This window comes from Lagenorhynchus albirostris, chromosome 19 (genome assembly GCF_949774975.1).
Source record: "Lagenorhynchus albirostris chromosome 19, mLagAlb1.1, whole genome shotgun sequence".
Taxonomy (NCBI): Eukaryota; Metazoa; Chordata; class Mammalia; order Artiodactyla; family Delphinidae; genus Lagenorhynchus; species Lagenorhynchus albirostris.
In genome coordinates this window covers 57,216,740-57,244,208 of record NC_083113.1, presented here as the reverse complement: position 1 = coordinate 57,244,208, position 27,469 = coordinate 57,216,740, and the positions used below count along the sequence as shown (strand labels likewise).

At 45.8% G+C, this 27,469-nt stretch overlaps 1 protein-coding gene across 4 annotated transcripts; it reads left to right on the top strand.

Annotated features, from left to right (window-relative positions):
• Nucleotides 1-1,562: 1,562 nt before the first annotated feature.
• On the top strand, nt 1,563-24,559 carry GINS2 (GINS complex subunit 2). Of its 4 annotated transcripts, none has more exons than XM_060132506.1 (6): nt 1,563-1,844; nt 2,074-2,188; nt 2,487-2,513; nt 20,645-20,744; nt 23,518-23,644; nt 23,858-24,559. In XM_060132506.1, the coding sequence occupies exons 1-6, from the start codon at nt 1,755-1,757 to the stop codon at nt 23,981-23,983; spliced, it is 585 nt and encodes a 194-aa protein (XP_059988489.1). In that variant the 5' UTR covers nt 1,563-1,754; the 3' UTR covers nt 23,984-24,559. The 4 variants fall into 4 exon arrangements, with proteins under 4 accessions (XP_059988489.1, XP_059988491.1, XP_059988492.1 ...); XM_060132508.1 differs by having other exon boundaries at nt 23,797-24,000; XM_060132509.1 differs by having other exon boundaries at nt 23,794-24,000.
• The last annotated feature ends 2,910 nt before the right edge of the window (nt 24,560-27,469 follow it).

The following is a 27,469-nucleotide window of genomic DNA, read 5'->3' as shown; positions in this document are numbered from 1 at the left end:
GAGGCCTCTCTGAACCTCGGCTTTCCAGCCAGCTTTTTTCCTTTGCTCTTTTACAAAACGTTTTGCGAAAATCAGCGAGGGAAGCCTCACCCAATTTGAAACGCAGAAGATATTTGCCAGTCAGGAAAACATTCCCGCATCAGTCAAAACCCAGACAGGCTGGCACAGGCTCTCTGCAGATGACTGAGGGAGCTTCTATTTTAGGAGGGGCCAGGTGGCCTACAGCTTCCCCTCCCCCCAACCCCCCTGGGTACTCCTCTTCCTACCTCGCTTGCAGATGAAGAGACTGAAGTTCAGAGTGGTCACGTGCTCTCACACAGCATCCCGAGGGATCTTTTATTTTCTTTGAAAGTATTTGTCTTTATAAATGACACAATGAAGGAAATCTCCAGGCCTGCAATGGCAGCTTCCAATGCAGATAAACAACAGACAACTTTCCAGGCCATGCGAGTGAGCAGAACTGAAGTATGGCCTTATTTCATCTTCCCGACAACCTGACATGGGGCAGGTTTCAGGGTGGTTAGAGAGGAAAGCGTGCTGTTTTCTGGGGTGAGGCAGCTCTCCTGCTGGGATCTAGAACCCTGAAATCATCCTGTCACATATGTTTTTTCTTAGCGCTTAATGATCATGGTGTTGAACTCAACTCCCCCCCCCCGCCCCTTCCTGACCCCCCACCCCCACCCCACCCCAGTTTTCTTCTAGCTGCTTCACCTCCCGGGAAGTTTTCCTGGCCTATTATCACCCCATCGAAATCCCTGATTAAAAACAACACTCTGTCCTCACCCAGACCCCTGAATCACAAGTCTGCAGGTGTGTGCATGTGAACATTCGGAATCTCCCAGGGGATGCTGACAGAGGCGGGTCTTAGAACCCCTGTTGTAAAGGTTCACATGAGCCCACGGTATAGAGGGCACCCGGAATGGCCAACAGATGAGCTCATCAATACGTTATTTTCCCCAGTCGGGGAAACTTGACCCTTCACGAGTCTCACCTGGGGAGTTTGCCAAAGTGCAAATTGTGAGCCTCTCCCCCGTGGTTTCCGAATTGGAATATGTGGGTGCAGTGGAGGAATCTGCGGGTTTTTTTTCTTTTGGCCGCACCGCGCTGCTTGTGGGATCTTAGTTCCCCAACCAGGGATCAACGCGGGCCCAAAGCGCGGAGTCCTAACCACTGGACCGCCAGGGAATTCCCAGGAATCTTTTTTTATAGATATTAACCCCGTGTACAGGGAAGACAGAAGATTGTGAAGTTAAAGGAAACAACGCCTTCGCTCGCTCCGGCCCGGGGGCCGCGTCTGTGTAGCCAGGTCACACCGTAACCAATTACATGCATATACTCCTGGCCCCGAAGCCCACCCGCAGTTTGACTCGCGGTGTGGGCGGGCGGGCGCCCGGGGCAGGTGAAGGGACGCCAAAGGCTGTACGAGGTGCAGGTGGGCCGGCAGCGCCAGGCGCGCTGGCCCACGGGAGGGGCGGGCCGGGACACGGGAGGGGGCGGGGCCTGCCCACGAGAGGGGCGGGGTCCGCTCGCAGCCTCGTTCAGGCTCGCCAATCCGCGGGCTCGTAGCATCCGCGGTCCCCGCCTTCCGCCGCCCCGCGGAGAACGCCGCGTTTCTATAGGCCGGCCGAGGCTTTTTCCGGCCAGAGGCTGGGCATTGCTCGGTGGCGGGAAAGCGGCGGCTGTAGCGCGTCTTCCCGGACGCTGAGGGGCCGGAGGCGGCGGCGGCGAGTCCCGGGCTGGCCGCGGGCCCCGCCATGGACGCGGCCGAGGTGGAGTTCCTGGCCGAGAAGGAGTTGGTCACCATCATCCCGAACTTCAGTCTGGACAAGATCTACCTCATCGGGGTGAGACCCGCCGGGCCTCCGGCTCTCCCTGGTCGGTTCCCGCTTCCGGGAGGGGGGCTGGGCGGCGGGTCCAGCGCCCACAGGTGTCGTCTGGCGGCGTTCGGGACCCAGCGCAGATGAGCGGTGGGGCGCAGTGTGGCCGAGAGCGCGCTCGGGCTTCAAGCCCGTGGACAGCAGAGGTCCAGCGATGCAGTTTTGAGGGACGGTGTGTGTGTGTGTTTGCTTGCAGGGCGACCTGGGGCCTTTCAACCCCGGCTTACCAGTGCAGGTGCCTCTGTGGCTGGCGATCAACCTGAAACAGAGACAGAAGTGTCGGCTGCTCCCCCCCGAGTGGATGGACGTGGGTGAGCACGTGGAGGGGGAGCGGGGTGTGGTGGGGGGGCGGGCCGTGGGGGCTGGGGTCGCCCTCCCGCGGGTGGAGGCAAGCGGTCCTTCCAGGGACGCGGCGTCGCTCATCAGGTGAAATCAATGAATGCTTCCCAGCCTCAGCTGCGCGAGGCCGCGGACCACTGTTAGTAATGGTCGTTTGGGGTATGTGTACAAATTCTACTTAAGGTTTTGATTTTAAGATATTTCCACAAACTTTTTAATTTTAATTCTAGTTTTATATTGCAGTATAGTTGATTGACAGTGTTGTGGTAGTTTCAGGTGTTCAGCAAAGTGATTCAGGTACATATATACGTATCTACTCTTTTGCAAATTCTTTTCCCACTTTGGTTATTACAGAATAGTGAGCAGAGTTCCCTGTGCTGTACAGTAGGTCCTTATTGATTATCTTTTTTCCCTCCCCCCCAATTATCTGTTTTAAATATCATAGTATGTATATGTCAACCCCAAACTATCAGTTTATCCCTCCCCTCCACCTTTCCGCTTTGGTCACCGTAAGTTTGTTTTCTAAGTCAATGAGTCTGTTTACGTTTTGTAAATAAGTTCATTTGTATCTTTTTTTTAAGATTCCGCATATAAATGTTATCATATATTTGTGTTTCTCTGTCTGACTTATCTCACTTAGTATGATAATCTCCAGGTCCATCCATGTTGCTCCAAGTGGCATTCTTTCTTTCTTTTTTTAATGACTGAGTAATATTCCATTGTGTATATGTACCACATCTTCTTTACCCATTCCTCTGTCGATGGACATTTAGGTGGCTTCCATGTCTGGGCTATTGTAAACAGGGCTGCAGTGAACATTGGGGTGCATGGATCTTTTCGAATTAAGTTTTGTGCTGGTAGATGCCCGGGAGTGGAATGGGCTGGATCATGTGGCAATGCTAGTTTTAGTTTTCTGAGGAACCTCCACACTGTTCTCCATAGTGGCTGTATCAATTTACATTCCCACCAACAGTGCAAGAGGGTTCCCTTTTCTCCACACCCTCTCCAGTATTTATTGTTTGTAGGTTTTTTTGAAGGTGGCCATTCTGACTGGTGTGAGGTAATATCTCATTGTAGTTTTGATTTGCATTTCTCTAATGATTAGAGATGTTGAGCATCTTCTCATGTGCCTGTGGACGTCTGTATGTTTTCTTTGGAAAAAAGGCTATTTAGGGCTTCCCTGGTGGTGCAGTGATTGAGAGTCCGCCTGCCGATGCAGGGGACACGGGTTCGTGCCCCGGTCCGGGAAGATCCCACATGCCGCGGAGCGTCTGGGCCTGTGAGCCATGGCCGCTGAGCCTGCGCGTCCGGAGCCTGTGCTCCGCAACGGGAGAGGCCACGGCAGTGAGAGGCCTGCGTACCGCAAAAAAAAAAAAAAAAAAAAAGGCTATTTAGGTCTCCTGTCTGTTTTTTGATGGGGTTGTTTTTTTGTTTTTTTTTTTTTTTTGATATTGACCTGCATGAGATCTTTCTAAATTTGGCAGATTAATTTTTTGTTCACATCATTTGCAAATATTTCCTCCCATTCTGTGGGTTGTTTTTTCGTTTTGTGTATGGTTTTCTTTGCTGTGCAAAAGCTTTTGAGTTTAAAGAGGTCCGTTTGTTTATTTTTGTTTTTAAGTTTTATTTTATATTGGAGTATAGTTGATTAACAATGTTGTGTTTGGGACTTTGCTGGTGGCGCAGTGGTTAAGAATCCGCCTGCCAGTGCAGGGGACATGGGTTCGAGCCCTGGTCTGGGAAGATCCCACATGCCACGGAGCACCTAAGCCTGTGTGCCACAACTACTGAGCCTGCATTCTAGAGCCTGCAAGCCACAACTACTGAGCCTGTGTGCCACAACTACTGAAGCCCACGTGCCTAGAGCCCGTGCTCTGCAACAAGAGAAACCACTGCAATGAGAAGCCGGCGCTCAGTAACAAAGACCCAACGCAGCCAAATAAATAAATAAACAAAACAATGTTGTGTTAATTCCTGCTGTACAGAAAAGTGATTCAGTTATACGTATACATGTATCTGTTCTTTTTCAAATTCTTTTCCCATTTAGATTACTAGGATATTGAGCAGAGTTCCATATGCTATACAGTAGGTGCTTATTGGGTATCTATTTTAGATGTGGTAGTGTGTATATGTCAGTTCCAAAGTCCAAATTTATCCCTTCTATTTCTCCCCTTTAGTAACCATAAGTTTGTTTTCTAAGTCTGTGAGTCTGTTTCTGTTTTGTAAATAAGTTCATTTCTCTCTTTTTTTAGATTCTTCATATAAGTGATATATGATATTTGTCTTTGTCTGGCTTACTTTGCTTAATATGTTAATCACCAGGTTCATCCATGTTGCTACAAATGGCATTATTTCATTCTTTTTTTATTTTTTAATTTTTTTAATTGAAGCATAGGTGATTTTTTTAACATCTTTATTGGAGTAGAATTGTTTTACAATGGTGTGTTAGTTTCTGCTGTATAACAGAGTGAATCAGCAATACATATACATATATCCCCATATCTCCTCCCTCTTGCATCTCCCTCCCACCCTCCCTATCCCACCCCTCTAGGTGGTCACAAAGCACCGAGCTGATCTCCCTGTGCTAGCATGGGTGATTTACAATGTTGTGCTAATCTCTGCTGTCCAGCAAAGTGACTCACATATGTACACATATATACATTCCTTTTTTCCTAAAGAGTGGTACATTAGATCATTTATTTGTGGCAAGACAGATATTTCCATAGTGCATTTTTTCCCATGATAGAAGCTTTAAATATTCCCTTATTTTCCTTAGAAATTTGATTTTTGCTTGAAATGGACTAGATTTTTCAAGATTTTAAAAAAACTTTTTGTTTATTGAAGTATATTTGATTTAGTGTTGTGTCACTGCTGTACAGCAGAGTGACTCATTTATACACGTACACTCATTTTTTATATTCTTTTCAATTATGCTTTATCCCAGGATATTGAGTATAGTTCACTGTGCTGTATAGTAGGACCTTGCTGTTTATCCATTCTCTATATAATAGTTTACATCTGCTAACCTCAAACTCCGATTTGATCCCTCTCCCCCACCGCCCTCCCCCTTGGCAACCACAAGTATGACCTCTTATGTCTGTGAGTCTGCTTCTGTTTTGTAGGTAGGTTCATTTGTGCCGTATTTTAGATTCCACATGTAACTCATATCATATGGTATTTGTATTTCCCTTTCTGGCTTATTTCATTTAGTATGATAATCTCCAGGTCTATCTGTGTTGCTGCAAATGGCATTACTTCATTCTTCTTAATGGCTGAGTAATACTCCATTGTGTATATGTACCACATCATCTTTATGCATTCATATGTTGATGGACATTTGGGTGGCTGACACGTCTGGGCTAATTGTAAGCAGCACTGCAGTGAACATTGGGGTGCATGTATCCTTTCAAACCATGGTTTTCTCCAGATATATGACCAGTAGTGGGATTGCTGGGTCATGTGGTAATTCTATTTTTAGTTTTTTAAGGAACCTCCATACTGTTCTCCATAGTGGTTGTGCCAATTTACATTCCCACCAACAGTGTAGGAGGGTTCCCTTTTCTCCACACCCTCTCCAGTATTTATGGTTTGTAGAGTTTTTGATGATGGCCATTCTGACTGGTATGAGGTGATATCTCATTGTAGTTTCAATTTGCATTTCTCTAAGAATTAGCGATGTTGAGCATGTTTTCATGTGCCTGTGGACGTCTATATGTCTTCTTTGGAGGAAAGTGTATTTAGGTTTTCGCCCATTTTTTTATTGGGTTGTTTGATTTTTCGATATTGAGCTACACGACCTGTTTGTAAATTTTGGAGATTAATCTTTTGTTGGTCACATCGTTTGCAAATACTTTCTCCCATTCTTTGGGTTGTCTTGTCATTTTGCTTATGGTTTCCTTTGCTTGCAGAAGCTTTTGAGTTCAGTGAGGTACCATTTGTTTATTTTTGTTTTTGTTTTAATTTTTAAGAATTTATTATTTTTTATTGATTTGTTTTGGCTGTGCCAGGTCTTTGTTGTGGCATGCAGGCTTCTAAGTTTTGACATGTGGGCTTCTTAGTTGTGGCCTGCAGGCTTCTTAGTTTTGGTATGCATGCAGGATCTAGTTCCCTGTTCAGGGATCAAACCAGGGTGCCCTGCATTGGGAGCTCAGAGTCTTTCCCACTGGATCACCAGGTAAGTCCCTTTTTGTTTTTTATTTTTAATTTTTATTTTATATTGGAGTATAGTTGATTAACAATGTTGTGTTATTTTCAGATGTACAATGAAGTGATTTAGTTATACATGTATGAACTCTTTTTCAAATTCTTTTTTCATTTAGGTTATTAGAGAATGTTAATCAGAGTTCCCTGTGCTGTACAGTAGGTCCTTGTTGGTTATGTATTTTAAATATAGTAGTGTGTACAGTAAGTCCCTACATATGAACCTTCAAGTTGCGAACTTTCAAAGATGGGAACGTGCGTTCACATGTCCAGTCATGTCTGTTAGTTCACGTGTCTGTCGTACATTGCCATGTGCGTGCATCCTCTACAAGTGGTTGTGCTTTGGTGTACTTTACTGTATAGAGTACGCTAGTACAGTATCTTTATTTCAAGCCCAGGATGTCCGGAAGCAGGCATAAAAGCAGCGGTGATGTAGCTGGTACTGCTAAGAAGCGCCAAGCAATAATAGTAGAAACAAAAGTGCAAATAATTGAGAGAGTGGAGCGAGGCGAAAAGATGGCAGACGTCGCTCGTTCTCATAACAAGAATCGTTAACCACCAGCACGATCCTAAAGAAGAAGGACAAGATCATGGAACGTGTGAAGGCTGCTGTGCCGATGATGTTGACAGTGATATCAAAGAAGCGTGGAAAAGTGATGGAGGAGGTGCAGAAACTTCTCAATAGGTGGATGGCGGATCAGCATCAGCGTCGAGTCCCACTCAGCTTAATGCTGATTCAAGAGAAAGCCAAAAGCCTTGCAGAAGAAACACGGCAAAGAATCAGAGGGCACATCTTCTAATGCCAGCCACGGCTGGTTTCATCGGTTCAAGGCTGGAGCCAGCTTCACAAGGGAAAAGTAAGTGGTGAGGCAGCGAGTGCAGATACGATAGCTGCCCGGGAATTTCCTGAAACGCTTTGAGAAATTATTGATGAAGGCGCGAATTTACCCGAGCAGGTGTTTAGTGTGGATGAGACAGGACTGTAGTGGAAGAGGATGCTGGACTGAAGTTACATCAGCAAGGAGGGAAAGTTGATGCCAGGCTATAGAGCAGCAAAGGACAGGCTAACTCTGTTGTTTGGTGGCAATGCTTCTGGTGCTATGAAGCTGAAGCCTCTGTTAGTTTATCATTCAGAGAACCCAAGAGCCCTTAAAAACGTAGCCAAGGGCTCTCTTCCTGTTGTGTGGAAGAGTAACCCCAAAGCCTGGGTTACACAGGCCATTTTCCAGGATTGGTTTTTCCACCACTTTATCCCAGAGGTAGAGAAACATTGCTTGGAGAAGGACATCCCGTTCAGCATTCTTTTGCTGCTCGACAGTGATCCGGGCTACCCCCCATTCATGAATGACTTTCATCCCAACGTCAAAGTAGTGCATCTGCCACTGAATACTATGTCGTTCATCCAACATATGGACCAGGGAGTTGTAGTGACTTTCAAGAAATATTATTTACGTCACACTTTCGTCAGGCAGTAAAGGCAAGTGACCAACAGGCACAACTTTGTGACAGTTTTGGAAGGACTGTAACATCTACACGGCCGTAAAAAAGATTGACTTTTCTTGGCATGATATTATGGCCGTCACCATGAAAGGGGTTTGGAAGAACCTTTGCCCACAGTTTGTTCACGATTTTCTTGGTTTTGAGAAGGTGGATGAGGAGTCCAAAGAAGTCTTCAGCAACGTAGTGACCCTCAGCGAGAAGCTGGCGCTAGATCTGCAAGAGGACAGCTTCATTGAACTCGTTGCTGTGCAGCACGAGGGGCTTACTAGTGAAGACCTGAAGGAATTGGAGGCCCAGAGAAAGGACAAAGACAAGAGGAAGAAGTAACTGAAGAATCGAAGAGATTCACAACACAGGAAATTGCAAGGGGATTTCCTTTATTTGAGGGGGCACTGTTGGTTTTTGAGGCACAGGACCCTAACACAGAACGGTACACGAAGGTTGCAGCAGCCGATCAGAATGCAGTCCAGTGCTACCGTGTCATGTGTGAGGAGACAAAAAGAGCCACTACCAAGACATCACTGGATCGTTTTTTCAAGAGGGTAGATAGAATCGATCCAGCAAAGAACCAGAACCTGTGCCGTGAACGTCAGGCGTGAGTGACATTGCGGCTTGCCCTCCGTCTCCTGTTGCTGACGGTCCTTCAGCTCTACCATGTCCCACCTCCCCTCCCTCCTCCAGTCAGTAACTCTTCTTGTCTGTTCACTCGATGCCAGCTCTATGCCAGCTGTTGTACTGTACTACTGTACTGTTCAGGGTACTGTAAGATTTAAAATGTTTATTTTTTGTGTTTGTTTTTATGTATTATTTGTGTGAAAAGTATTATAAACCAATTACAGTACAGTACTATATAGCCTATTGTGTTAGTTGGGTACCTACGCTAACTTTGTTGGACTTGTGAACAAATGGGGCTACGAATGCCCTCGTGGAATGGAACTCGTTTGTATGTGGGAAACTTACTGTATATGTCAATCCCACACTCCCCGATTTATCCTTCCCCTACATCGTTTTCCTTTGGTAACCGTAAGTTTGTTTTCTAAGTCTCTGAGTCCGTTTCTGTTTTGTAAATAAGTCCATTTGTATATTTTGTTTTAGATTCCGCATAGAAGCCGTATCATATGATACTTGCCTTTCTCTGTGTGGCTTACTTTACTTAGTATGATAATCTCCAGGTTTGTCTGTGTTGCTGCAAATGGCATTATATCATTCCTTTTAATGGCTGAGTAATACCCCTTTGTATATATGTAACACATCTTCTTTATCCATTCCTCTGTCAAAGGACATTTAGGTTGCTTCCATGTCCTGGCTATTGTAAGCAGCGCTGCAATGAACATTGGGGTGCATGTATCCTTTCGAATCATGTTTTTTCCCCATATATATGCCCAGAAGTGGGATTCCTGGGTCATATGGTAGCTCTATTTTTAGTTTTTTTAAGGAACCTCCATACTGTTTGCCATAGTGGCTGTACCAGTTTACATTCCCAACAACAGTGTAGGAGGGTTCCCTTTTCTCCACACCCTCTCCAGTATTTATTGTTTTTAGACTCTTTGGTGATGGCCATTGTGACCAGTGTGAGGTGATATCTCATTATAGTTTTGTTTTTGTTTTTGTTTTTGCGGTACGCGGGCCTCTCACTGTTGTGGCCTCTCCCGTTGCGGAGCACAGGCTCCGGACACGCAGGCTCAGCGGCCATGGCTCACGGGCCCAGCCGCTCCACGGCATGTGGGATCTTCCCGGACCGGGGCACGAACCCATGTCCCCTGCATCGGCAGGCGGACTCTCAACCACTGCACCACCAGGGAAGCCTTCATTGTAGTTTTAATTTGCATTTCTCTAATAATTAGCGACGTTGAGCATCTTCTCATGTGCCTGCGGCCGTCTGTATGTTTTTTTTTTTTTGCGGTACGCGGGCCTCTCACTGTTATGGCCTCTCCCGCTGCGGAGCACAGGCTCCGGACGCGCAGGCTCAGCGGCCGTGGCTCACGGGCCCAGCCGCTCCGCGGCATGTGGGATCTTCCCGGACCGGGGCACGAACCCGTGTCCCCTGCATCGGCAGGTGGACTCTCAACCGCTGTGCCTCCAGGGAAGCCCTTGCGTCCATTTTTTGATGCGGTTATTTGTTTATCAAGCTGCATGAGTTGTTTGTAAATTTTGGAGAGTGATCCCTTGTCAGTGGCATCGTTTGCAAGTATTTTCTCCATTCTGTGGGTTGTCTTCTCGTTTTTATGGTTCCCTTTGCTTGCAGAAGCTTTTGAGTTTAATGAGGTCCCATTTGTTTATTTTTGTTTTAATTTTTCTTTTACTTTGGAGTTTAATTGATTAACAGCGTTGTTATTTTCAGGTGTATAGCAAAGTGATTCAGTTATACATATACATGTCTCTCCTCTCTTTCAAATTCTTTTCCCATTTCGGTTATTACAGGATAGTGAGCAGAGTTCCCTGTGTTACACTGTAGGTCCTGTTGATTATTTATTTGAAATGTAGTAGTGTGTATATGTCAGTCCCCTACTCCCAATTTATCCTTCTCCTCCACCTTTCCCCCTTGGTAATTGTAACTTTGTTTTCTAAGTATATTTTATTTTAGATTCTGCATATAAGTGATATCATGTGATATTTGTCTTTCTGTGTCTGGCTTACTTCACTTAGTGTGATAATCTCCAAGTCCATCTACGTTGCTGCAAATGGAATTATTTTATTTGTTTTTTTTAATAGAAGTATCGCTGATGTATAATGTGTGCATCTCTGCTGTACAGCAAAGTGATTCGGTGATTCACATACATACATTCTTTTTTTAAAATATTCTTTTCCATTATGGTTTATCCCAGGAGGTTGGATGTAGTTCCCAGTGCTAAACAGTAGGACCTTGTTTTTTTTTTTTTTTTAAAAAGTTTATTTATTTTTGGCTGCATTGGGTCTTCGTTGCTGCGCACTGGCTTTCTCTGGTTGCAGCGAGCGGGGCTACTCTTCGTTGTGGTGCGCGGGCTTCTCATGGCGGTGGCTTCTCTTGTTGCGGAGCACGGGCTCTAGGTGCACGGGCTTCAGTAGTTGTGGCACACGGGCTTAGTTGCTCCGTGGTATGTGGGATCTTCCCGGACCAAGGCTCGACCCCGTGTCCCCTGCATTGGCAGGCGGATTCTTAACCACTGCGCCACCAGGGAAGCCCTAGGACCTTGTTTTTTATCTGTTCTAAGTATGATAGTTTGCATCTACCAACCCCAAACTCCCAGTCCATAGCTCTCTCCCTTCACCCGTCCTTTTTGGCAGCCACCAATCTGATCCCTGTGTCTGTTTCTGTTTTGTAGATAGGTTCATTTGTGCCATATTTTAGATTCCACGTGTAAGTGATATCACATGGTATTTGTCTTTCTCTTTCTGACTTCACGTAGTATGATACTCTCTAGTTGCATCCATGTTGCTGCAAATGGCATTATTTCGTTCTCTTTTATGGCCAAGTAGTATTTGATTGTATATACGTACCACATCTTCTTTATGAAGATGGACATTTAGGTTTCTTCCATGTCTCAGCTATTGTAAGCAGTGCTACCATGACCACAGCGGTGCGTGTATCTTTTTCAGTTATAGTTTTGTCTGGGTATATGCCCAGGAGTTGGATTGTTGGGTCATATGGTAGCTCTAGTTTTAGTTTCTGAGGAACCTCCATACTGTGCTCCACAGTGGCTGCACCAACTTACATTCCCACCAACAGCATAGGAGGGTTCTCTTTTCTCCACACCCTCTCCAGCATTTATTGTTTGTGGGCTTTTTGATCATGGCCGTTCTGACTGGTGTGAGGTGATATTATAGTTCTGATTTGCATTTCTCTAATAATTAGCGATGTTGAGCATCTTCTCATGTGCCTGTGGATGTCTGTATGTGTTTTTTGAAGAAAAGGCTATTTAGGTCTCCTGTCCATTTTTTGATAGGGTTGTTTGCTTTTTTGATATTGAGTTGCATGAGCTCTTTGTAAATTTTGGAGATTGATTTCATGTCGGTCACATCCTTTGCCAGTATTTTCTCCCATTCTGTAGGTTGTCGTTTCGTTTTGTTTATGGTTTCCTTTGCTGTGAAAAGCTTTTGAGTTTAATGAGGTCCCATTTATTTTTGTTTTGGTTTTAATTTTTATTTTATATTGGGGTTTCGTTGATTAATAATGTTGTGTTAGTTTCAGGTATACAGTATAGTGATTCAGTTTTACATATACACGTATCTACTCTTTTTCAAATTCTTTTCACATTTCGGTTATTACAGGATAGTGAGCGGAGTTCCCTGTTTTATACAGTAGGTCCTTGTTGGTTATTTATTTGAAATATAGTAGTGTGTGTATGTCAGTCCCATACTCCCAATTTATCTTTCCCCTCCACTTTTCTCCTTTGGTAACTGTATGTTTATTTTCTAAGTCTGTGAGCCTGTTTCTATTTTGTAAATAAGTCAGTTTGCATATTTTGTTTTAGATTCTGCATATAAGCTGTATTGTATGATATTTGTCTTTCTCTGTCTGGTTTACTTTACTTAGTATGATAATCTCCAGGTCTGTCTGTGTTGCTGCAAATGGCATTATGTCATTCCTTTTGATGGCTGAGTAATACTCCAGTGTATATATGTACCGCATCTTCTTTATCCATTCATCTGTGGGTGAACATTTAGGTTGCTTCCCTGTCTTGGCTATTGTAAGCAGCACTTCAATGAACGTTGGGGTGCATGTATCCTTTCGAACCGTGGTTTTCTCCAGATATATGACCAGGAGTGGGATTGCTGCATCTTATGGTAGCTCTATTTTTAGTTTTTTAAAGAATGTCCATAGTGTTTTCCATAGTTACTGTACCAATTTACATTCCCACCAACAGCATAGGAGGGTCCCCTTCTCTCCACACCCTCTCCAGTATTTATTGTTTGTATACTTTTTGATGTTAGCCATTCTGACTGGTATAAGGTGGTATCTCATTGTAGTTTTGATTTGCATTTCTCTTATAATTAGCGATGTTGAGCATCTTTTCATGTGCCTCTTGGCCCTCTGTATGTCTTCTTTGGAGAAAAGTCTATTTAGGTCTTCCCCTATTTTTATATCGGGTTGTTTGGGGTTTTTTTGATATTGAGCTGCATGAGCTGTTTGTAAATTTTGGAGATTAAGCTTTTGTCGGTCACAACGTTTGCAAGTATTTTCTCTCATTCTGTGGGTTGTCTTGTTGTTTTGTTTATGGTTTTGTTTGCTTGCAAGAGCTTTTGAGTTTAATGAGGTCTCATTTGTTTATTTTTATTTCCATTATTTGAGGAGACAGATCAAAAAGATTTCGCTGTGATTTATGTCAGAGTGTTCTGCCTATGTTTCCCTCTAAGAGTTTTTCGTATCCCAGCCTTACATTTAGGTCTTTAATTCTGTTTGAGTTTATCTTTGTGTATGCTGTTAGACAGTGTTCTAGTTTCAGTCTTTTGCATGTAGCTGTCCTGTACACACTGGTACACTGTGCATCAGTGTAGCACCCTTTATTTAAGAGACTGTGTTTTCTCCATTGTGTAGGCTTGCCTCCTTAGTCGTAGATTAATTGGTCATAAGTTTGTGTGTTTGTTTCTGAGCTTTCTTTGATCTATATGTTTTGTGTTCGATCTATATTTTTTGTGTTTGCCTGTAGCATACTTTTTTGATTACTGTAGCTTTTTTGTAGTATAGTCTGAAGTCAGGGAGCCTGATTGCTCAAGTTTCGTTTTCTCTTGTCAGGATTCCTTTGGCTCTTCTGCATCTTTTTTGTTTCCATACGCATTTTAAAATGTTCTAGTTCTGTGAAAAATGCCACTGTTCATTTGATAGGGATTGCACTGATTCTGTAGAATGACTTGGGTAGTATAGTGATTTTGACAACATTGATCTTCAAGTTGAAGAACATGGTATATCTTTGCATCTGTTTGTATCATCTTGGATTTCTTTCATTAGTGTGTTAAAGTTTTCAGAGTACAGGTCTTTTGTCTCCTTAGGTAGGTTTATTCCTGGGAATTTTATTCTTTTTGATGTGCTGGTAAATGGGATTGTTTCTTTAATTTCTGTTTCTGATCTTTCGTTGTTAGTGTATAGAAGCAACAGATTTCTGTGTATGTATTTTGTATCCTGCCACTTTGCTGAATTCATTGATCAGCTCTTGCAGTTTTCTGGTAGCATCTTTAGGATTTTCTTTGTATAGTATCCTGTCATCTTCAAACAGTGACAGTTTTACTTCTTTTCCAATTTGGATTCCTTTGGATTCCTTTGATTTCTTTTTCTTCTCTGATTGCCATGACTAGGACTTCCAAACTATGTTGAATAAAAGTGGAGAGGGTGGACATCCTTATCTTGTTTTTTTTGTTTGTTTTTTTTGTTTTTGAAGTTGTTGGGGGTAGGAGTTTATTAATTTACTTATTTATTTTTGCTGTGTTGGGTCTTCGTTTCTGGGCAAGGGCTTTCTCTAGTTGTGGCAAGTGGGGGCCACTCTTCATCGCGGTGCGCGGGCCTCTCACTGTCGCGGCCTCTCTTGTTACGGAGCACAGGCTCCAGACGCGCAGGCTCAGTAGTTGTGGCTCACGGGCCTAGTTGCTCCGCAGCATGTGGGATCTTCCCAGACCAGGGCTCGAACCCGTGTCCCCTGCATTAGCAGGCAGATTCTCAACCACTGCGCCACCAGGGAAGCCCCTTATCTTGTTCTTGATCTCATAGGAAATGCTTTCAGGTTTTCACCGTTGAGTATGATGTTAGCTGTAGATTTGTCATATATGACTTTTATTATGTTGAGGTAGGTTCCCTCTATGCCCACTTTCTGGAGAGTTTTTATTATAAACTGGTGTTGAATTTTGTCAAAAGCCCTTTTTGCATCTATTGAGATGATCATATGGTTTTGTTTGTTTTTGTTTTATTTATTCATTTGTGGCTTACTTGGTTCTTCGTTGCTGCGCGTGGGCTTTCTCTAGTTGCGGCGAGCAGGGGCTACTCTTCGTTGTGGTGCGCAGGCTTCTCATTGTGGTGGCTTCTCTTGTTGCAAAGCACAGGCTCTAGGCACGTGGGCTTTAGTAGTTGTGGCTCGTGGGCTCTAGAGCGCAGACTCAGTAGTTGTGGCGTGCAGGCTTAGTTGCTCCACGGCATGTGGGGTCTTCCCAGAACAGGGCTCGAACCCGTGTCCCCTGCATTGGCAGGCAGATTCTTAACCACTGCGCCACCAGGAAAGTCTGATCATAAGGTTTTTATTCTTCAGTTTCTTAATGTGGTGTATCACACTGATTGATTTGCAGATATTGAAAAATCCTTCCAACTTTGGGATAATCCCACTTGATCGTGGTATATGATCCTTTTAGAGTATTGTTCAATTCAGTTTGCCAGTATTTTGTTGAGGATTTTTGCATCTGTTCATCAGTGATATTAGCCTGTAATTTTCTTTTTTTTATGGTATCGTCTGGTTTTGATATTAAAGTGATGGTGGCCTTATAGAATGAGTTTGGGCGTGTTCTTTCCTTTGCAATTTTTGGGAATAGTTTCAGAAGGTTAGGTGTTAAACTCTTCTCTGAATGTTTGATAGAATTTAGCTGTGAAGCCATCAGGTCCTGGAATTTTGTTTGTTGGGAGTTTTTTAATCACAGTTTCGTTTTTAGTACTTGTGATTTGTCTGTTCATGTTTTCTGTTTCTTCCTGGTTCAGTCTTGGAGGGTTGTACCTTTCTAAGCATTTGTCCGTTTCTTTTAGGTTGTCCATTTTACTGGCATAGAGTTGTTTGTAGTAGGCGCTTATGGTCCTTTGTATTTCTGTTGTAACTTCTCCTGTTTCATGTGTAATTTTATTTATTTTAGCCCTCTCCCTTTTTTTCTTGATGTGTCTGGCTAAAGATTTATCAATTTTGTTTATCCTTTCAAAAAACCAGCTTTTAGTTTTATTGATATTTTCTATTTTTTCTTTGTCTCTATTTCATTTATTTCTGCTCTGATATTTATTATTTCAGTGTACTATCTTTGGGTTTTGTTTTTTTCTTCTTTCTCTAGTTGCTTTAGGTCTAAGGTTAGGTTGTTTATTTGAGATTTTTCTTGTTTTCTGAGGTAAGATTGTATTGCTATACACTTCACTCTTAGAACTGCTTTTTCTGTATCCTATACATTTTGGATGGTCATGATTTTGTTTTCATTTGTCTCTAGGTATTTTTTAATTTCCTCTTTGGTTTCATCAGTGATCCATTGGTTGTTTAGTAACATATTGTTTAGCCTCCACGTATTTGTGTTTTTACAGTTTTTTTCTTCTAGCTGATTCTAATCTCATAGTGTTGTGGTCGGAGAAGATGCCTGATATGATTTCAGTTTTCTTAAATTTACTGAGCCTTGCTTTGTAGCCTAGCATGTGATCAATCCTGGAGAATGTTACACGTGCACTGGAAAAGAATGTGTATTCTGTGGCTTTTGCGTGGCATGCTCTGTAAATATCAATTAAGTCCATCTGGTCTAATTTGTCATTTAAGGCTCGTGTTTCCTTATGGATCTTCTGTCTGGATGATCTGTCTGTGATGAAAGTGGGGTGTTAAATCCCCCTACTATTACTGTTACTGTGTTACTGTCAATTTCTCCCTTTATGGATGTTAGTATCTGCCTTATATATTGAGGTGCTCCTATGTTGGGTGCATATACATTTACAATTGTTATATCTTCTTCTTTCATTGATCCTTTGATCATTATGTAGTGTCCTTCTTTGTCTCTTGTAACTGTGTTTATTTTAAAGTCTAGGGACATCCTTGGTGGTGCAGCGGTTAAGAATCCACCTGCCAGTGCAGGGGACACAGGTTTGAGCCCTGATCCGGGAAGATCCCACATGCCACAGAGCAACTAAGCCCATGCGCCACAACTACTGAGCCTGCGCTCTAGAACCTGCAAGCCATGACTGCTGAGCCCGTGTGCCACCACTACTGAAGCCCGCATGCCTAGAGCCCGTGCTCCACAACAAGAGAAGCCACTGCAATGAGAAGACCGTGCAGCACAATGAAGAGCAGCCCCTGCTCGCCGCAACTAGAGAAAGCCTGCATGCAGCAACGAAGACCCAATGCAGCCAAAGATAAATAAATAAAAGTAAATATATCAAAAAAATTTTTTTTAAAACCCAGAGACCAGCATGAGGAGCAGAGTCGTTACCTTACATGAGAGAGAATGCATGACAATAAGGCATCGTCCATCCAAGGCAATATTGTTTTTGGCCACCTAAGTGGATGAGGTTGTGACACAGGGTGCAGACATAGATGAACCTTTATTTTTTATTTATATTTTTGGCTGCTGTTGGGTGTTCATTGCTGCACGCGTGGGCTTTCTCTAGTTATGGTGAGCGGGGGCTACTCTTTGTTGTGGTGCGTGGGCTTCTCATTGCAGTGGCTTCTCTTGTTGCAGAGCACGGGCTCTAGGCACGACGGCCTCACAGGCCTCTAGAGCGGAGGCTCAGTAGTTGTGGCGCACGGGCTTAGTTGCTCCGTGGCATGTGGGATCTTCCCAGACCAGAGCTCAAACCCGTGTCTCCTGCATTGGCAGGCAGATTCTTAACCACTGCGCCACCAGGGAAGTCCCGATGAGCCTGTAAAATGTTACATTAAGTGGGAGAAGAACCAGACACAAAGACCAACTATTGTATTCTTCTATTTATATGAATTGTTCAGAGCAGGCAGATCCACAGACAAAGAAGATTAGTGGTTGCCTAAAGATGAGGGTTTGAGCAGGTGATGGAACCATTATGGGCTTCCTTTTGGGGTGATGAAAATGTTCTGAAGTTGATTGAAGTGATGGGTGCACAACTCTGTGAATATACTAAAAAACCATTGAATGGGTGAATGGTATGGTATATCGATTATGCCTCAGTAAAGCTGTTGGAAGAAAACCGAGAAGAAAATACCGCATCAAAGAGGCACACGGTCTTCTTCCTGAACCGTTGCAGTCTTTTTCTCACCTGGAGCTATGAATGGCTCATTACTAGTAAAGAATGAATGTCACATTTATTTGGGGTCGGGGTTGGGGGGCATATGAAATTTGAAAAGCCTCTGAGAGGTTTTGATTATCCCCTTCCCTTTGGAAATCACCCGGGGGTACCTACCTCCTAGAAGCTAGGACACTTGGAGCCAGGTGCACTCAAATACAGTTTAAGAAAGATTGCTCGCGCGTTTTGTCTTTACTTCCTGTCCCAAAGGGGTGTGTGAATCTGGTGGTCCTGAAACATGACAGGAAACTCCAGTCCCTTCTGCTCTGAAGGGCGTTTTTTTAAGCAGGGGCCTCCCCACCCACCCACCAGGCCCTGGTTCTGTTGGCGCTGCATCCCTTTCTGTCAGTTTTGGCCTATTCTAACCCAGGTGTTAGAGGGCAACAGCCTGTGTCGTGGGAGGGCCAGAGTCAGAGGGAAGGTGTGGAGACAGTCTGCCTGAGGCCTCTCGTACGCCTGGGCAATCGTGCGCTGACGAGGCATGGAAATCACTAGTCATCCCGTGGGTCCTGCCCAGGAGCTAGCTGCTGCTCCTGCCCCTGTAGATTGGTTCCACCTGTTCTTGGACGGCATGGGAATGGAATCGTCTGGCATGTCAGTTTTCCTCTGACTTCTCTTATTCATCACAGTGTCTTTGAGATTCGCCCTTGTTGCACGTGTCATTGCGTCATGCTGTTATCGCTGTTACCGCTGAGTAGTGTTTCCTCCGTTGCGTGAGGATTCCGCAGCTTGACCCCCCCATCCTTCTGTTGGTGCATATTGGGGTCGTTTCCCATTTTAGGCTACTGTGAAGAAGGCTGCTTTGAGCAGTCGTGTCTCAGTCTTTTTGCGGGTATGTATTTTTATTTCCCTCGGGTAAATAAACACCTAGAGTCGGGGAACTGGCAGCTCGTAGGGCAGACGGTGCTTCGCTCTGTTAGAAGCTGCCCAGGAGCCCTGCAGAGTGGTTGAGCCACTCCTGTAACCCCAGCAGAGACGTACGAGCTCCTGTTGTTGCACTCCGGGCCGTCACTGGGTATGGTCGGTCTTTTTGATTCGTTGCAGGGTTTGAACAGAGGTGTTTCATACTCTGATTTAGATGTGGAGAAGAAAGAGACTCAGTCTGTGGTGTGGAGATGAGTGTGGGGAGGGGGCGGTAGGGGGTTAGCCCGGCAAGAGCTCAGGGTGGCTTGCCCAGTGAGTTGATGGAAGCAGGCAGATGTGGTTGGCATCTAGGCGTATTTTGAAGAAAAGGGTCAGCAAGATTTGCTGAAGGACAGACCATGGGATGAGAGAGAGGAGGTAAGGGTGCCCACTGGGGTTGCTGGTGGGGCTGCCCTTTCCTGAGACATTGCAGGGACAGTGTGGACCAGGGTGGGAGCCGGGAGAGGGTTTGAACATGCGACACTGGAGGTGCCTGTTAGACATCCGAGTGGCAATTTTGTGGGCAGTGGGGCACCTGAGTCAGGAGGTCAGGGGAGGGGCTGAGCTGGGATTCTAGGTGTGGAAGGTGTCATGAGAGCATAGGTGGCGTTTAAATGAAGTGGGATGAGAACACGTGGGATATGGGTGTAGGCAGTGGAGAAGGGGTGAGGGAAGGAGCTCTGTCCTGCAGTGTGTTGAGGTCAGGAAGGCCTGGAGGAGTCGGGGAGATGAGAGGAGAACTTGGGGAGAGTGGTCACCCAGAAGCCAAGTGGTAAACACACCCCAAGGACTGGCCCTTGTCAGATGTGACAAGGCCTGAGATGTGGCCGTTGGGTTTGGCCGAGCAGAGGTGGTGGCCTCGGTGAGCCGTGTCAGAGGGTGGGATAGTCGCCCACCCGAACAGTTAATGCCGATGTCAGGGAACTCTTGAAGTTTTGTTGTGAAGGGCATGAGAAATGGGTTGGTAGCTGGAGAAGGATTTGGTGTCAGGGGAGGGTTTTCTTTTTAAGCTGGAAGATGTTGCATCGAGTTTGATGGACGGCTCCGATAGCGAGGGTAAGAGGGATCACTCAGGAGTGGGGACAGGTGCCGAAGCGGTGTTCTGTGCAGGTGAGAGAAGGTCCAGCGCGCCCCTTAGAAGGATGCGGTGGCGGTAGTGTGCGGAGCCCCGCAAGGTGTTGGGGAGAAAGCGTGGAGAGGGCGGGCAGGATGGAAAGTGAGAGGGTGTCTGGAGCAGGGGAGTGTAAGGATTGCAGGGTAGCACCGAGGGCCCCTGGAGATGCGTGGCCAGTCATTTCACACGAGGCCCCACTGCAGAGTTCTGTGTGTCCCTTCGCCATAGCGTGCAGTGGCGGGTTCAGGACTCGGGTTTTCTCAGGCCAGGGGGAAGGACAGAAGGGGAGAGGGGTGAGGCGTGTGGAGATTGTTCCTGTGGATGGAATTGGACTCTGCAGTTTGATTCCAGACATGGGGCGTTCAGCTCTGTATTAGTTGTAAGTTGTCTTGCTGTCTGCTGAACAGGGTTTAATATAAAAGTAAATTTCTCCAGTCACTGGTTACTGTCATCACTGCTTGCATCAAAGGTAGAATACTTCACTCTTTACCTAAGAAAAGAACTTCAGACTCTGACATACTGTTTTCAGTCATATATTCTGCAGGCCCAGCAATAACCCAAATCTACCACCTTCTCTAAGAGAAGTGCTTGAGGAAATCGGCCCAGTGATGTCTAGTTACTGATATGTTATTTCAAAAAGTGGGTTTTTTTAATGTACTTTTTAGTTGATTGACTAGGTAATATAGGTACTTGGTAAATTTGGACGGTTTTAAAACTATATTTTGCTCGTGGTCATGGTAGAATGTACACACTTCTAAATTTCAGAGAAGTTGGAGGAGATTCGGGATCATGAACGAAAGGAAGAAACTTTTACCCCTATGCCCAGCCTTCACTACATGGAGCTCACCAAACTCCTGTTAAATCAGTAAGTACCTCTCACTTCTTCGAACCCACATGCACGATGGAACCCCCAGTTCCCAGCCCACCTCCTTTCGTGTTCCACGCTCATTACCGAGGGAAGTGGTAGCTTTGGCCCCCAGGTCCTCAGTCAGTAGTCTGGGAGTCGTTTGTGGGCACGCACACACTGGCCGGGCTCTGTCTCTCCCTGTTTCTCTTTTTTCCCTTTCTCCACCCTTCCCTCTCCTGGTGGATCCCGTGGTTCTTTCCATTCTGCGTCCTACCCGTCACTTGATATTGGACTCTAGTATCAGCCCATCATCTCCAGCAGTAGCCTTTTTCTTAACTGCAAATGTTTCATTAGTCGAGCTGCACCCCTTTTCTCCTTTGGGCCTGTGCATCTGCGTTCTTGTATCTCTTGCACAGGAAAGGGCCAGGGGTCGCATTTTCCTTCGACCCTGGGCTAGAAGGCAGGTCCACTGGGGCAAAACTGTTTCCCCTCATCCAGTTCAGGCTCCCCACGGGCTTCTAATTCATTCTCCGCCTTGCAGCCAGAGCGGCCTTGCAGAGACACAGCTGCCATCTGAGTCCCCTGCTCCTCCGAGCCTCTCTAGTCTGAAGTCCTGATCATGGTATTCGAAGCACCGCATAGCCTGGTTCCCTTCTCCCGTCTCGCACCACTCTCTGCAGTCCTTCCCTCCGATTCTCTAGGGCGCAGGCTCACGTTGGCCTCCTTCACTTCTTCACACATGCCCAGGTCCTCAGAGCGCACAGGCACACGTGTGTGTGTGTGTGTGTGTGTGTGTACACCGTCCTTCTGCCCAGTGAGTCCACCTGTTCCCTGCTCCCTCCTCGGGTTTAGCATAGCAGGTCCTCCCTCCCAGGTTACGTGTACCAGTCCTCGTGGCAGCTCTGCACCCCTCTATAGCACTTGTCAGGTGTAATGCTCTAACTGCTGTGCCTGAGCTGTTCTCCACCCCCGCCCCAGGTCTCATGGGCAGGGACTGTCTCGCCTGCCCCCGCACAGTGCCTGGTACTCACATGTTTGTGGAATGAATGAATGCATCAGTGCAGGGGGCAGGCAAGTGTGGCTACTTAGAATGTAATTTGCACAATGTCAAGCTTTTGAAGCCCTGAGCACCTTTTCACTGATGGATTCAAGAGCAGAAGCAGAACCAAAGTTGGAAGCTCCCTACTGCCTCCCGAAGAGCAGCAGGGGCCGGGGGCCCACCTGTGGAATTCAGGTGAAAATCTGCACATGGACTTGTCCTTGAGTTGACATGTGGCTGCAGTTGTGTAGTTCACAACATTCTCAGCATTCAACATGCTAAGCGTCCCACCAGGTAGTGGAGATGGTCATGTAGGCTTGAGTTCCAGTTTCGTAGGGAGGAGATGCGACCCTGTTGACAGATGTGGTATAACCCTGCAGTGTGTGCTAATGCTGTTCAGAGTATGTCGGGGTGCAACCCGCATGCCTGGTGCTGCCAGAGAAGGGATCCCTGGCTTGGAGGCTGAAGGGAAATTTACTAGGGGAGAGGGCAGTATAGGTAGAAGGACAGAAGGTGAAAGGGCCTGGATTTGTGGAGCAGGGCTGTTGGGACCTGCATGGACTGAGTGAGGGCAGGGCGGTGGACGCGGCGTCCCCAGGAGAGTGTTCAGGCAGGTAGGCGTTATCCGGAGGATATGAGAGGGCTGCTTTTGTAGGGGAGTGTGACTTCAGAAGGGAGAATATGGGAGCAGAGGGGAGGCCGGTTCATCTTCAGTTTTTGAAGTTCAATGAGTTACGTACGCAGTGCCTATCGAAACCCTTGTTTTATAATTCCTTAGAGCCATGCATTCAGTGAAGGGACCTCGGTTCTGCAGTGCAGTTCACGAGGAGCTGGGGTCCTTTGTTCTTTAACCTGCTGTTCAGAGCATAAGATCCAAATGTTTGGGTCTTAAATAAAATCTACTGTATCAATTGTATAGTACTGATTCTCCATCTACTCATCTTGAGCTATTTTAGCCTGTGGAGAGAGCCCTGCCAGCTTACCCTAGGATGCCTGGTGATGAGTGATGTTGGCTTTTGCTTTTGTCTTCTAGTTTGTCTCTTCCTTCAAAGGTTAGTTTAGTTTAAAAATGTGTCACACAGGAAGGCTCTCAGTGCGGCCCCGCTGGCTCCAGTCAGACTGTTACCCAGAATTTGCTGTGTATAGGTGTGCTGTTTATGCTCATTTGCGATTTGTTCTGTGACTTCTGCAAATGTATCTTTGTTTTCTCTGTAGAGTGGGACAGTCCTATCCTTCAGGGATTTTGTGAGGATAGAAATGCCTGGCACAGAGCCTTCGTCTTCTTTCCCTAGTGGGTTGTAGCCCTTGGATAACAGATGGGGTATTAGCATTAGAGGTCATGACCGCTGAGCCAGCCTTTGAAAGAAATTCATTCTCTATGGAAATTCTATAGCATAGAACACTCAGTTATCCTGAGTCAGGGGAGGACCGACTCAGAGCTGCTTCTCCAAGATCTCATTTTTTTTGGTGAATAACAGAAGTCCTTGTACCACAGCTTGCCCAGGGACAGGTAACATGAGCACAGATAACTCGGTGAGGATCACGGCTGAATTTTCTTGGCACCAAGCTTAACCGCTAGAAATCCTTACATTTTAAAAAACTGAAAAAGCGAAACCAATTTTGAGTCTAGAACAGCTTGTGCATTTTTGCCTAAATCCAAGCAGCATTTACACAAGCTACTTCTACCTGGAAGTTGCCTTAGTTCACTGAGTGCTTCCTTATACGATTTATTTCACCTTTTGCTTCCTTTAGTGCTTCAGACGACATCCCGAAAGCAGATGAGATCCGGACCCTGATCAAGGACGTGTGGGACACTCGCATAGCCAAGCTCCGGGTGTCTGCTGACAGCTTCGTGAGACAGCAGGAGGCACACGCCAAGGTGGGCATGCGGTGGGCCGCCCACGGAGGCCGGATGCTCTGTGGGACAGCCGCGGCATCTTGTCTGCTTAGGGCGTCGCGGGAAGGGATAACTAGCCATGCGGGGCTTTCAGAAAATTATTACTCATTGGTTCCTTATTTTTTATCCAGTAGATTTAACCTTTCATGAAATTAAAGACTCAACCAACCCGGTCCGTTTGCCCTTGTGTTTTAGCTGGATAACTTGACCTTGATGGAGATCAACACCAGTGGGGCTTTCCTCACACAAGCGCTCAATCACATGTACAAACTCCGCACGAACCTGCAACCTTCTGACAGCTCCCAGTCTCAGGACTTGTAGGCAGAGACTGGTTTGTAGAGGCCCGTGTCTGCCAGCAGGAGGCTCACCGGGTGGCCTGAGCGCTCGGGACGTGACAGAGGTACTCACATTTCCAGAGTTCTAGAACTACTTCTGAATGTATGCAAAAAACTGCAGTGAATCAAGGGATGGGTTCATAACCTTGTTGGCAAGCAACAGGCTTGTGCTTAGTCCTCGAGACATTCTGTAATTCCATGTCTGTATCTGGGAGCCAGCTGTCCTTTCATGGGGAACGAGAAAAGCATTGGCAGAACGAATGATTTCCCTAGCAGAGCTCTGGGTCTCCTGCACGGGACTGTTGTGTGCAGGTGAGTGTTCGGTGCCGTCCGGTGTTGCTTTTAAGACGGAGATGTAGCAGGATGGTAAGATGGAGATGTAGCAGGATGGTAACGTGGCCTCGGCCATTCTTCTCCCTTCTTGACCCTCATCTCTGGGGCTAAATTTAGTCTGCTACAGAGGCTCTTCACACGGAGGAGGACAGCAGATGAGTGGCGAGTGACAGCAACCCATATTTATCATCTAAGCCCTGCTACACAATAAAGATGGAATCAACCCACATCTCTGTTGGGTTTTTTTCCTGCATAACTGCCACGCAAGGGAGCAGGCCAAGTGGCTAGAATGACCTGATGGACCAAACTTGAGAGGTTTAGCAGGCAACTGTCAACTTCCGACCGGCACTCTGGGTATCTCTTGTTCTCTTGGCTGTTTCTGGGTGAGGCCCTAAGGGTTGCTTATCAGCAAGAGGAAAGTCAGGAGAAAATCAATTCCATGTTATCGAGTGTATGAGTGAAGCTGAAGACACGACCCCAGGGGGAAAAGTGGGGCCTATTACATGGTTCTTGATGAACTGAGGGGAAGACAGTTCTAGGCAGCAGTGGCTCAGGTAACGGTATTGGTTTTTTTCCCTAGGAGGAAAAGTTTAAGCGCTAGCATTGCTCAGTCCCTTACAGAAAAGTACATTACCGCAGGGGGCGGCGGGGGGGAGATCGTCTCGTCATGTAATGAGTAGGTTCGGTAACCAGCTGGTTTCCAATGCTAGCGCCGTCAGTCAAAAGCAGTCACATGCCATCTCGAGGGTTATGAAGGGTACGCGTGCGTGAGCAACTGGGCCTAAAGAATATCTGCTGGTGTTTTTACCCTTCAGTGTTTAAAATACAAACTTACTTCAGGTTGCTCAAGCAGCTATGGTTTAAGCACCGAAGGGCCGCACATGGAGGGATGAGGACCCAGAAGACCTGGTCTCCATCACTTAAGAGATGACAGGACTTGTCTTTTCATCTCTCTCTTATGCAGAATCCTTCAGAGTTAATCTGGGGAATGTTCTAGAATGAAACCACATGTTACTGTGGCAGTTTAGGAGTCCTGTGTATCTCAGATTTCACCCCGAATCCCCTTCTCTTAAAAACCTGGCCGAGGCACAGTCGAATGTGTCGTCACACTTTACCTTAAAGCTGTGTAATTGTTGAGCTCTTATTTTTATTTTTTGGCCTTATTACAACATAGAAAAGATTTTTCTCTTAAGATGATTTAGGAAGATTTTATTTTTTGGATGTTGTCAGAAATTACAGCAATATATTCATAAATACCTAATTACTACATTCAACAAATAATATTACAATACAGTTAATTCAAACAAGTACACTTAGAACAGGTTTAATTTCACAGCATCTAAACTGCCCCCCAGAGTGACCGAGGCACTGTTCCTCCTCCTTCCATGTACTGGTTGACTGTTCTAGCAGTTAAGCATAGGTACATACAGAGTAACACGACTGATTGATTAGCATGGTCTTCCTCGGGTCAAGGTAGAGTTAAGGAGTTAAGGTTAAGCGCTGGATCAGAAGGTTGGGGACAGGCTACTGCAAGTAGTAAAGTTGATAGTGTGGTTACTTGGAAGAGGACAGGGCTGCTGCGAAGTGGCTAATCGACGCTGTACGATGAACAGCATCGCGGTGCTGACCATCTCCATCTGGTGGCAGGTCCCTGGAACTTGCTACACTTTAAGCCGTGGCCCAGAGGGAAGGGGGGGGTATGCAATCTAATGTTGGAGATGTGACAGCATTGTGAGCTACTTGACGAAACACCATCCCACATACAAACTTAAGACTTCCTGTTAGAATACTTTAATGCGTCGCTACTTTGCTGAAGGTGTCGGCTCCTTTTAATATTCTTTGAGTTTCCCTGAGGGTGTATAATCTATGAGCATGCTAATGCCAATTAAGTGTTTTGTTTCCTTTAGAATATAGACTACACTGTTGAAGAGCCTATCTTGGTCACTTATCTGAGATAATAGATTAAGATTATGATATTTCACATCAGTTTGGCTTGTTTCTATGTGTGGCGCCAAGTTTGGGGGAAAGCTCTGGGTTGTTGCTAACGATCTGATTAAATGCAGAACCACACGACTCACTTTTGGAAGGGATCCCATCCTGCACAGGTTTAGCGAAACCCCATTCACAGGGCAGACGGCAGCCGTCTCTCCCAGGTGCCGTGGGAAGACACAGCTCGTGAAGGACTGTTCACAAAAGTACTGACACAGAAGTTGCATGATCAGTTCTAGAGCAAATGTGGTGCACTTCTGAACTTTGTCTTTCAAACTCAGGGTGAAACAGCTGAACAGAAAGCTTCAGGGATTCCATATTTCTCTGTCAGTTTTTAAGCCCAAACTGAAAAGAGGCTCTGATGCTACCATGCTCTTTCAGAATAAGTGTTTTCAGATTATAAAACTAATTACTAAATGGAACAAAAAAAACCCCAAGATTGGGTACTAATGTCTCAGTGGTGCAGAGACATAGTACCCAATCTTTTGTTTTCAGGACACTTTGTTTCCTTTTTCTTAGTTTATTCATGTTGCCTTATGGGTTTGTATTTATATTCTGATTGTCCTATTACTTCTTGAGCCTTAGAATATCCAGAGACCCTCACAGGTCGGTGGGAGTATGGGGAAGCAGAGTGATGGAGCAGCTCAGAGGCGGGGGCAGGGGGGAGGCAGGCAGTTCTAGCTCAGTGACACAGCTGCACCCCTGGGCAGGCGTCCCTTCAACCTGTGTGCCGCGTCCTCCTCCCCAAAAGCAAAACAGCCGCAGACACAGGCGCTCCCCTCAGGTGGTAACAGGATGGGGCTGTGCACGTTGTCAGATCTACTCATCCCTTTGCTTTTGGCAGGACCCCTACCAGAGCCGAGGAGCAAAGGCATCCAGACATTTTCTACTACGGAGTTAGGAGGACTGGGGGGAAGCGTTAAGATGTAGTAACCCTTAGGCCTTCGGAGCCAGCAAGCAGATTTTAGGTAGAGAAATTCAGTGACGTTTTGCCCTGATCGTTGGCATTGGGGCTCCCTCTAAACACCTGTCGCCACCTGTGGCACATGGCGCTCTGTGTCTTTGCAGGGGAGGAGGCCCCCGGAAGAGCCCTTAGTTCCCGTCAAGTCGCTTCTGTAGAGAGAAAAGCACTTGCTGACTGCTGCTAACA

Coding starts and splice junctions, on each gene's coding strand:
- GINS2 (XM_060132506.1), top strand. CDS start 1,755: ATGGACGCGGCCGAGGTGGAGTTCCTGGCCGAGAAGGAGTTGGTCACC. Junction 20,745..23,517: donor ACCAAACTCCTGTTAAATCA/GTAAGTACCTCT, acceptor TGCTTCCTTTAG/TGCTTCAGACGACATCCCGA. Junction 23,645..23,857: donor AGCAGGAGGCACACGCCAAG/GTGGGCATGCGG, acceptor CTTGTGTTTTAG/CTGGATAACTTGACCTTGAT.